The sequence below is a fragment of the Theropithecus gelada genome, chromosome 3, assembly GCF_003255815.1.
Source record: "Theropithecus gelada isolate Dixy chromosome 3, Tgel_1.0, whole genome shotgun sequence".
NCBI classification, from domain to species: Eukaryota; Metazoa; Chordata; class Mammalia; order Primates; family Cercopithecidae; genus Theropithecus; species Theropithecus gelada.
Window position 1 is genome coordinate 112,003,262 of NC_037670.1, and position 12,446 is coordinate 112,015,707.

Consider the following 12,446-nt stretch of genomic DNA (forward strand, 5'->3'; position numbering starts at 1 on the left):
CAACTCCATCAAAAAGCGGGCAAAGGCTATGAACAGACAATTCTCAAAAGAAGATATTTACACACACACAAAAAAAAAAACATGAAAAAATGATCATCACTGGTCATCAGAGAAATGCAAATCAAAACCACAATGAGATACCATCTCACACCAGTTAGAATGGCGATCATTAAAAAATCAGGAAACAACAGATACTGGAGAGGATGTGGAGAAACAGGAATGCTTTTACACCATTGGTGGGAGTGTAAATTAGTTCAACCATTGTGGAAGACAGTGTGGCAATTCCTCAAGGATCTAGAACTAGAGATACCATTTGACCCAGTGATCCCATTACTGGGTATATGCCCAAAGGATTATAAATCATGCTACTATAAAGACATATGCACACATGTATTTACTGCAGCACTATTCACAATAGCAAAGACTTGGAACCAACCCAAATGCTCATCAATGATAAACTGGATAAAGAAAATGTGGCACATATACACCATGGAATAGTATGCAGCCATAAAAAAGGATGAGTTCATGTCCTTTGGAGAGACATGGATAAAGCTGGAAACCATCATTCTGAGCAAACTATCACAATGACAGAAAACCAAACACTACATGTTCTCACTCATAGGTGGAAATTGAACAATGAGAACACTTGGACACAGAGCATGGAACATCACACATGGGGGCCTGTCGGGTTGGAAGGATAGCATTAGGAGAAATACCCAATGTAAATGACAAGTTGATGGGTGTAGCAAATCAGCATGGTACATGTATACCTATGTAACAAACCTGCACATTGTGCACAGGTACCCTAGAACCTAAAGTATAATAAATACATACATACATACATAAAATAATACTTAGAATGACAAAAAAATTAAATTAAAATTTGCTCTATTATCTCAATGTGAGAAAAGAGCTACACAAATTTTAACCAAATTTCATGGGCATATATGGGATGGTCTGACCTACAGTCACTAGCATATAAAAAAACATTCACTTTAGTGTAAAGATAAAAATGCACTTTGTGGAACTCTGGGGTGCCACCAAAGATACAGGCAGTTTAAGCACCAAAGCATCTAAGACTTTCAATCAAGAAATACAAGCTATAGCCAGGCACTGTGGCTTACACCTGTAATCCCAGCACTTTGGGACGTGGAGGCAGTTAGCTCACGAGGTCAGGAGTTCAAGACCAGCCTGGCGAAGATGGTGAAACCCCGTCTCTACTAAAAATACAAAAATTAGCCGGGTGTGGTGGCGCATGCCTGTAGTCCCAGCTTGGGAGGCTGAGGCAGAGAATTGCTTGAACCCAGAAGGCAGAAGTTTCAGTGAGCCAACATCACGCCACTGCACTCTAGCCTGGGCGACAGAGCGAGACTCCCTCTCGGAAAAAAAAAAAAGAAATACAAGCTATTAAAAATTACAGCATTATGGAGGAAAAAAGGTTTTCAAATGCAATAATCCCTTGGTGTCTTCAAGGGAATTAGTTCTAGGAACTCCCCTAAGGATACTAAAATCATGGATGCCCAAGACCCTTAATAGCATAGTATTTGCATACAACCTGTGGACATCTGCCCATATACTTTAAATCACCTCTAAGATTACTATGTACTTAGTTGTTATACTGTATTTTTAAATGTTATATATTTTTTATGGTTGTACTGCTATTTTTTTATTTTTTTCTGAATATTTTCTATCTGTGGTTGGTCATATCCTCAAATGCAGAACCCAGGGATATGGGCCAACTATATGTGCCCCAAATTTAAAGTCACAAAAGCAGACTCTGAATTGTAAGCAGTGATTTTAAATCAAGATACTTCCCATAAGGCAACTTAAGCCTAAATCAGGCACCAATGTATTTATTTAATGTTGGCTAATTATTTTCCTGGCCAGATTACTAGTAAGTATATTCCAACTTTTAAACACATTAACTTCTAAAGTAGCAGTTTTTATTGCTATAAGCAATCTAAAACAGTAAAATGTTCATTTAAGAACATGGAGGGTTTTTTTTCCCTATTAGAAACCTACAATAAATTGAGACTTACTGAATACACAGAGCTGCTAAACCATTCATAGAACAGAATAGTTTATAGTCTCCTCAAATTCTGGAGTAAAGAAATGACAATCACATCTAAAAGAATAAGAAAAAGATAACAAAATGACATATACTTTTGCCAACACATAAAGAAGGTATTTCCTAAAGTGGAAAAATACCTTGATCACCTAAAGTAAAAACTACTACTGAAACATTAATTTCAATAAACAAGTTCATATGACTAACTAGAATTCAAGCATTTATAAAAAAGCATTACTCAAAATGAAATATCCTATCCAAAGTCTCAAAAAAATTTTGATATTTTTACTGTGCTAAATATGGATGCCTTGTAATAGTCACATGTCTAAGAAACCCAGTATCAAATACTTTCCAGAAACTAAAACAGACACCAAGCTATTCAAACAGACTTAAGACCTTAGCTAACAATCCGAAAAAAAAAAGTCAGTAATACATAATCCTCAGGTGCTAGTCACTTAACATTACATTTATAAAAATACAAGAGAAGTATGAGTGACAAGAAATCAAGTAGCAACAATCAATAATTTCAATAATAATGTAAAATACGTTTATTTATGATATTAGAAATCAATATAATTTAGTCTTACCTCTGAACTGTAGTCATCTGCTGTGGTTGAAATTTCACTTTCCAGCTAAAACAAAAATAAAAACCAAATATAATTATGACTTTTTGTGCTAAATATCATACTTTACTAAGTCATTGCTATTGGTAACATATGATAGAAAAGTCATATAAAATACCACTGAAAAAATAGTAAAAATTATTCAAATCTTTAAAATTTTCATTTAATTATAAATAACAATGGCAAAATAATGCAACTAAAATGTACCCGTAGGCATTTTTCTAAATATAAAAGTATCAAGAGGTACTTTCATACAGGGTCTCATATACATATCATTTGTAAGCCAAAAGTACCAAGTAAGACAAAATTCTTCAATCCTCATACAGTAGCCCCCTCTGTATAGTATGGCTTCCTGTAATTTCATTTACCCATGGTTAACTGTGGTTAGAAAATATTAAAATGGAAAATTCCAAAAATAAACAATTCATAAGTTTTAAATTGTGTACTGTTCTAAGTGGCATGATGAAATCTTACTCTGTCCCATCCAGGACATGAATTGTCCCTTTGTACACCATATCCACACAGTATATGCTACCTGCCCAATAGTTACTTGGTAACCACCTCCATTATCAGATGCACTGTCATACAGTATGGCAGTATGCGGTATTGCAGTGCTTGTGTTCAAGTAATGGCCCCAAAGCACAAGAGTACTATGCCTAATTTATCAATTAAACTTTATCATAAGTATATGAGTAGAGTTCAGTACTATCTGTGGTTTCAGGTCTCCACTGTGGGTGCTGGACTATACTCTCAATATGGTTTGGCTGAGTTCCCCATCCAAATGTCATTTTGAATTATAGCTCCCATAATTCCCATGTTTTAGGAGGGACCTGCTGGGACATAACTGAATCATGAGAGCAGTTTCCCCCATACTGTTCTTGTGGTAACGAGTAAGTCTCATGAGATCTGATGGTTTTATAAGGGGTTTCCCTTTTCCCTTGGCTCTCATTTCTCTCATGTCTGCTGCCATGTAAGACATGCCTTTTGCCTTCCACCATGATTGTGAGGCCTCCCCAGCCATGTGGAACTGTGAGTCCATTAAACCTCTTTTTCTTTATAAATGACCTAGCCTCTGGTATGTCTTTATCAGCAGCATGAAAATGGAATAATACAACTATCCACAAATGAGGAGGAACTACTGTACCTCTTTAAAATGAAACAAAATCCTAAAATGCTACTGTTAGAAAAGTTCGGCCAGGAGTGGTGGCTCACGCCTGTAATCCCAGCACTTTGGGAGGCTGAGGTGGGTGGATCATTTAAGGTCAGGAGTTCGAGACCAGCCTGGCCAAAATGGTGAAACCTCGTCTCTGCTTAAAAAAAAAAAAATACAAAAACTAGCTGGGCGGTAGTGGTGCATGCCTGTAATCCCAGCTACCTGGGAGGCTGAGGCAGGAGAATTGCTTGAGCCTGGGAGGGAGAGCTTGTGGTGAACCAAGATGATGCCATTGCACTCTGGTCTGGGTGACAGAGTGAGACACTGTCTTAAAAAATAATAATAATAATTAAAATGAATCAATAAAAAAGAAAAGGTCAATTTATCTGAAAGAAAAATTATAACATCTTGATGCTAAAAAAAGTAATAACTAAAGAAAAAATAACCACCTTTGTTGTTGTAACACCTTTATAGTTTACAAAAGCACTTTTAAAGTCATTCTTGTTTCACTATCACATCCCTGGATTTGGGTATGAAGTGAGCAGCTTTTTCAAGCTTCCCTAAAAGAAGCAGTGGAAAGAGTCAAGAACAAATCCAAATTTTCTGACTCCAAAAGTACTATTTTCACTATTGACCTTCTCATCTAACCTAAGAATCTCATTTTAATGGTTAGAAAGGTGAGACTCAGAGAGTTTCACCCCTTCATTCAACAAATATTAACTGTCACTGTCTCCTTTCTCATCTACACCTATGGAAATTCTATTCAACATTCAAGTCCAAGTTCTAAAACTACCTTCTCCATGAAGTAGTAACCAAGGTCAAGAACAAAAATAAGCTTGCCTGTAATCTAAAATGCTATTAACAGTGGTTCCTAACTCACAAGATTCTCTTTTTTTTCTTTTCAGACAGAGTCTCACTCTGTCGCCCAGGCTGGAGTGCAGTGGCATGATCTTGGCTCACTGCAACCTCCACCTTCCAGGTTCAAGCAAATCTCCTGCCTCAGCCTCCCCAGTAGCTAGGATTACAGGCACACACCACCATGCCCAGCTAATTTTTGTATTTTTAGTAGAGACAAGGTTTCACCATGTTGGCCAGACTGGTCTTGAACTCCTAACCTCTAGTGATCTGCCCGCCTCAGCCTCCCCAAATGTTGGGATTACAGGCGTAAGCTACCGCACTTAGCCGAGATTATTTTTTAAATCTGAAACACTTTCATGATACAACCCCTCATATTCATTAAGTGCATATTGTGTACTAGAAACGGTAGTACTGAGAATTAAATGAGGAATAAGACAGTTGTTGCATTCAAAATGCTAAAACTATAGAATAGATAACCCAAAAATATTGGTTTGTTATATTAAAAAAAGATAATACACCTTTGGGCCAAATCAAGCAGTAGAGTTGCCACGCTGCATTATTTTTAAAATTCCAGCTTTAATAAAACAAAAATTACAAGACATACAAAAAAAAAAAAAAAAAAAAGGAAAGGATAGCCTATGCACAAGAAAAACAATGGCCAATAGAAACTGTCCCTGAGGAACACAGTTATTGTACTTAATAGACAAAGTTATTTTCAGTTTTGTCTTGTTTTTTGAGACAGGGTCTCACTCTGTCATCCAGGCTGGAATGCAGTGGTATGATCACAGCTTGCTGCAGCCTCCACCTCTTGGGCTCAAGCGATTCTCCCACCTTAGCCTCTGGAGTAGCTGGGACCACAGGTGTGTACAACCATGCCCGGCTAATTTTTTTCTTTTTATAAAGACAGGATCTCCCTTTGTTGCCCAGGCTGGTCTCCAACTCTTGGGCTCAAGTAATCCCCTTGCCTCCGCCTCCCAAAGTGCTGGGATTACAGGTATAAGCCACCACGCCTGGCCAACAAAGATTTTAACTTGGCTATTTTAAATACAGTCAAATAGCTAAAGGAAATAAAATCTAAAAATGAGACCAAAAAAAAATTTAAATTGTAAGAACAACACCTCACCAAATGAAGAATATCAATAAAACAAAGAAATTATACAAGAATCAAATAAAAATTCTGGAGTTGAAAAGGAAAATAAATGAAAAAGCCACTGGAAGGACTCAGTAGTAGATCTAAGTAGGAGGGACAGAGAATCAGCAAACTTCAAGATAGATCAATTGCAATTATCCACTCTGAAAAATAGAAAGATGACTATATGTTAGACCATTTAAATACTCAAAATATTTTAAAAGACTGAATTTATATAATATAAAATGTGTGCTATAACATATTTTGTCCCTGGTAACGGTTTTCATATTAAAGTCATTGCAAATAGACACAAAAAAAGCATTTAACAAAACTCAACACTCAATTTGGGAGCACTGCCTCATGCCTATAATCCTAGCACTTTGGGAGGCTGAAGCAGGCAATCACTTGAATCCAGGAGTTCAAGAGTTCAAGACCAGCCCGGGCAACATGGCAAAACTCTGTCTCTACAAAAAAAATACGCAAATTAGCTGGGTGGGGTGGCATGGGCCTGTCCTTCCAGCTACTTGTGGGGCTGAGGTGGGAGGATCGCTGGAGCCTAGGAGGTTGAGGCTGCAGTGAGCCATGAGTGAGCCACTGCATGCCAGCCTGGACAATAGAGTGAGATCCTGTCTCAAAAAACAATAAAATAAATGGCTGGGCACGGTGGCTAACGCCTGTAGTCCCGGCACTTTGGGAGGCTGAGGTGGACGTTATCACTTGGGGTCAGGAGTTCAAGACCACCTTGGCCAACATGGTGAAACTCCATGTCTACTAAAAATACAAAAATCAGTTGGGTGTGATGGCTCACAATCCCAACTACTCAGGAGGCTGAGGCAGGAGAATTGCTTGAACCTGGGAGGTGGAGGCTGCAGTGAGCTGAGATCACCCCATTGCACTCCAGCTTGGGCGACAAAGTGAGACTTTGTCTCAAAAAAAATAAATAAATAAAAATAAAAAATAAAAACCAAACAAAAAAACCCTCAACATTTCTTCATAATGAAAACACTTAATGAACCAGGAATAAAAGGGAAACTCCTCAATCCGATAAAGGATAGTTACCAAAAAAAAAAAAAAAAAAAAAAAAAAAGCTAATATAAAACTCAATGGTTAAAAAAAAACCTGAATGCTTTCCCCTTATTATGAGAAACAATACAAGGATGTCTGCTTTCACCACTTCTTTTCAACATTGTCCTATATCTTCCAGCTATGGCAATTAGAAAAAAGAAAAAAGAGCATCAACATTGGAAAGGAAGAAGTTAAACATTTCTAGTTTAGTTGCAGATAATATGATCTTGTACACAGGGAAAATCCAAGGAATTCACACACACACACACACACATAAACCTATTAGAACTTACAGATGAGTTAGTTCTGCAAAGGTACAGGATACAAGATCAATATACAAATGTAGTTGTATTTCTATACATGGATAATGAACAATCAGAAAATAAAGTTAAGAATACAATTATATTTAGAATCACAGTAAAAAGCAGTAAAATGCTTAGAAATAAAACAGCAATAAAATGCTTGGTGGCCAGGCATAGTGGCTCATGCCTATAAATAATACTTCACAGGCATAAGCACTTTGGGAGCCAGAGCAGGAGGATCGCTTGAATCTCGGAATTCGAGACCAGCCCGGGCACAGAGTGAGGCCACGTTTCCACAAAAAAAAAATAAAATAAAATAACCAAAACAAGGCCAAGTACGGTGGCTCATGCCTGTAATCCCAGGACTTTGGGAGGCCAAGGTGGGTGGATCTCCTGAGCTCAGGAGTTTGAGGCCAGCCTGGGCAACATGGTGAAATCCCATCTCTACCAAAAATACAAAACTTTAGCCAGGTGTGGTAGCATGCACCTGTGGTCCCCGCTACTCAGGAGGCTGAGGTGGGAGGATGGCTTGGACCTGGGTGTCAGAGGTTGCAGTGAGCCGAGATGGTGCCACTGCACTCCAACCTGGGTGACAGAGTGAGACCCCATCTCAAAAAGTAAATAAATAAAAATGTTTTAAAAATGCTTGAGAGTATATTCAACAAAACAAATGTAAGACATTTACACTGAAAACTAACTACAACATTAAAAAAAATTAAAAACCTAAATAAATAAAAAATCCTGCATTCATAGGTTGAAAATTTAATATTGTTAAGATGACAAAACAGATTCAATGCAATCCCTGTCAAAATCCTTGGTGTTTTTAATGCAGAAACAGAAAAACTTGACCCTAAAATTGATACAGAAATGCAAGGCAATGACCAAAACAATACAAAAAAGAAGAAAGTTGGAAGACTCACACTTACTGATTTCAAAATTTGTTATAAAGCTACATTAATCAAGACTTGGGGACATAGTAGCAACAGCTAAACATACAGATCTACAGAATATAACTGAGGGAATAAATATAAACCCTCACCTTTATATTCACTGTCAGTTCATTGGGAAAAGAATAATCTTTTCAACAAATGGTGTTGGTACAACTGGATAGTCACAAACAAACAAAAATGAAGTTGGACACCTATCTCCCATACTAGCAAAGGCCTAATCATAGCACACTGCATATCTTTAAATCTGCCTTCTCCACTAGAATAATTTTCCTAAAGGGCAGCGACAATCATATCCATCTTTGTAACACTGGTGCTCAATCTTTGGTGTACTGCAGTTGTTCAACAATGTTAAATTAAACTCACAAAACTCCCTCTTTGAGGTGATAAAATATTTTAGGTATGACTGTTTAGTCACCATACTACTAAAACGTTCAAGATGATATAAAAATCATGATCAAATTGTGCACAGTTGCTAATGACTGTTGTTATTATGACTACTTTACATTGAGAACCATAAATGATTAAAAATCTGGGAGAATACTTACTTCCACAGAGAAGACCTGCTCATGACTGGTTACTTCTCCACTAGGTAGAGTTCTCATTATTGTAGATTCAGGAGTCACAGTTGATTCTACTCTCTGAGAACTATTTATGTACATTTCATCACACTGTGATTGATTAACATTCAAATCATGGTGTGCTGACACATCATGTTTACTGCTTGTCGTTTTTCTCTTTTTTTTCTGCTTCTTAGAAGGATTCTGCCCATCCGATTGAGCTTTTCTTTGTCGAAACTGGGCAAGCTAAGAAAAAAAATTACCATTATTGTCAAAGATAATTTTTCTTTATTGCCACCAAGAAAAAAGCAGCTTTGGGAGTCTCTCTTTTAAAGACCAAACTATCACTAAAAAAAAATGATGACAAAATAAAGAACAATTATTACAGTCTTTAATGTAACTACTGGAATGCAAAGAAACATTTCTGAATAAACCTACTGAAATATATTGAGGGGTAAGAACTGAAAACGTCATGTCTAAATAAAAGAAAATTCACCCAGAATTAGGCAGAATAAGGGAAATCAGGCACTGTCATTCACTGCTTGGTGAGAATATAATCTCACCAAGATTTTATTTTATTTTTACTTTTTGAGACAGGGTCTTACTCTGTCACCCAGGCTAGAGTACAGCAGCACCATCACAGCTCACCTCAACCTTCTGGGCTCAACGGATCCTCCCACCTCAGCCCCCAAGTAGCTGGAACCACAGGAACATGTCATCATACCTGGCTAATTTAATTCTTGTATTTTTTTGTACAGACAGGTTTCTGCCATGTTGCCCAGGCTGGGCTTCAACTCCCAGACTCAAGCAATCCATCTGCCTCAGCCTCCCCAAAATGCTGGGATTATAGACGTGAGCCACTGTGCTAGCCAATTTCTGGATTTTAGATTATATGAAAACACACACACATACACACACGCACACACAGAGCACTAAATGAATTTGCTTTCTGGAATTTCTGGGTCTTCTATTACTGTACACTAAAAACATTTAGTTCATGCAAAAAGATTTAGCTATATGAAGTGGTCACTGCAGCCTTATTTATAATGGGAAAAAAACTGGAAATAACTTAAATATCAAACAGCAGTGCTTTCTGGCCCTTAATCGTTTACATATCATCATCAGGATTTTTGTCCTATCCTAGAGCCACCTTTATGTATCATTTACTTAACATGTTTTAACCAATGTAGTTTTCTTATTTAAATTTATTTTAAGAACAGAGGCTTCTATTAGGTCAGTACAAAAACTGCAATTGCTTTTGCACTGACCTAATAGCCCCAAAATGGCGGCATAGAAGCAAGCTGCCTTCACTCCCCCTCACAGAAAACCAAAAACAAATATACAGCGCCTAGATTATTACTGGCAATATCCCAGAACTCAAATATGAGGAAAAAAATAGTATTCAAGACCACAGAGAAGTGAAAAAACTCTGAGCAGAAGTTAAAAGAATTAGACTTTGATTTTCCTGATTCCCATTCTCCTAATCTGCCCAGCACCAAACATGGAAAATATTCCCCTGACTCACGGTTTCCACACTGGAAAAAGTAAGATCAAGGTGGACAACCAGCTTCCCCATCAACTTGGGCTCCTTGACAGGAGATCTGTCCCTGGCTCGACTCATGGGAAGTACTGGGAATATCTGAAGGGAGAAATATGCCTAACAGCCAGAGGCAAAGTGGGAATGCAAGACTACCATTCCTAGCCCTGAAAAACCCTGCTTTGTAACTTGGCCAAAGGAGACACCAAATCAGACTGGCTGTTCAGCAGCATCACACTGTAAGAGGTTCATGCCACAGGTCCTCTGGGCACGAGCCCCTAGCCAGCCTAGGGGCCTTTGGGACCTTACCATCAAGGATGGATAACACTGATTGTTTACTAGAACTGAGGCAAATTGGGGCTAAAGGCATCATATGCATTATATTATGGAGTACTGAAATGGAGGCAGTGACATACTGCAAAAATAAAAGACAGCAAAACATGAAAGATTCTCTAAGCAAACACATCCAGTAAAAGCTAAAACAAGCCAGACAGAGAAGACTAGAATAAATAACAAAATCTTCACTTTAAAAACATAGACATATATCCACAAGAAACAACAACAAATGGGAAACCTTGACTTAGTCAAATGGACAAAGCAAAGAACTAGTGAATGACCCTAACAAGAGAGAAATATGTGAAGTCTGTGAACAAGAATTCAAAATAGCAGTTTAAAGGAAACTTAGTGATCTCCATAACACAGAAAAGCAATTCAGAAATTTATTAGAAAAATTTAACAAAGATTAAAATTTTTTAATCAATCAAACAGAAATTCTGGAATTAAGAAATAGATTTGCTGAACAGAAAGAATCATTAGAGGCTTTCAACAGGAGAATGGATCAAACAGAAAAAAGAATCAGTGAGCTCAAAGACAGGCTACTGTCTGTAAAAATACACAGAGGAGAAAAAATAAAGAATGAAAAGGAACAAAGATCACCTACAAGATACAGAAAATTACCTCGAAAGATCAAATCTAAGAATTATCAGTGTTCAAAGGGAGTTCTAGTCTTCACTGTCTGGCTTGTTTTGTTTTTTACTGAATGTGATCACTCAGAGAGTCTTTGTAATTTATGTATTGTTTTTGTATCTTTTTTTTGTACTATGTCACTGCCTGTTCTTCAGCACTACATAATATAATGCCTAACTATAATGCAAGGGGAGAGAAATCTTATTCAAGAAATAATAAAAACTTTCCAAAACCGGAGAAAGAGATAAAATATCCAGGTATAGGAACGTTAGAGAACAAGGCAGATTTGACCCAAAAAAGATTACTCCAAAGCATGTAATAATCAAACTTTCAATGGTCAAGGACAAACACAGGATCCTAAAAGTGGCAAAAGAAAAGAAGCAAACAAGGCATTAAAGAGCTGTACAAAAGAGCTACAATTTGTCTGGCAACAGACTTCTAAACAGATACCACAGAGGTCGCACAGGAGGAAGAAACCATATAGGAGGATGTGGGACAACATGTTCAAAGTGCTGAAGGAAAAAAATAGCCACCCAAAGATACTGTATTCAGCAAAGTTATCCTTCAAATACAAAGAAGAGGAATAAAGTCTTTCACAGACAAACAAAAGCTGAGAGAATTCACTAACACAGACCTGTCTGACAAGAAAAGCTAAAGAGAGTTCTTCAACCTGAAAGAAAAAACACTAATGTGAAAAAACAAAACATGTAAAGGTATACAACCCACAAGTAAAATTAAGTACATGGACAAACCCACAATACTCTAATACTGTAATTGTGGTGTAGCGCCCACTCGTAACTCTAGGATGAAGTCCAAAAGACAAACCTGCCAAAAACATTAATAGCTACAGCATCTTATTAAGAAATGGGCAATATAAAAACATGTAAATTGAGACAAAATAAAGTCAAAATGTGGAGGGAATGGAGTTAGAGTATAGAGGGTTTTTTTTTCTTTTTTTCTTTTGTTTCTATTCTTTTCTTTGTGATCCAAGGTAAGCTGTCATCTCGTTAAAATAACTTCTTGAACCTATGTCTTTTTAAGTCTCATGGTAACCACAATGCCAAAAACTGTACTATATTCACTACAAATAAAAATCAACAAATTAAAACATACTACCAGAAAAAAAAATCACTTAACTTCAAAGAAAGAGAGTAAGAAAGGAAGAGAGGAATTACAAAACAATCAGAAAACAAGCAACAAAATAGCACTAGTAAGACCTCACTTATTAATAATAATAC

The 12,446-nt window shown here is 37.1% G+C and overlaps 1 protein-coding gene across 2 annotated transcripts in view; it reads right to left on the reverse strand.

Annotated features, from left to right (window-relative positions):
• The window catches only part of AKAP9 (A-kinase anchoring protein 9), a 170,994-nt gene that overhangs the window by 129,820 nt on the left and 28,728 nt on the right, over positions 1-12,446 (reverse strand). For both annotated transcript variants that reach the window (XM_025378114.1, XM_025378113.1), the window contains exons 2-3: positions 8,694-8,951; positions 2,656-2,700 (exon numbers count right to left, since the gene is read on the reverse strand). In XM_025378114.1, coding sequence (XP_025233899.1) covers positions 2,656-2,700; positions 8,694-8,951 — 303 coding nt within the window. The remainder of the gene's footprint in view (positions 1-2,655; positions 2,701-8,693; positions 8,952-12,446) is intronic.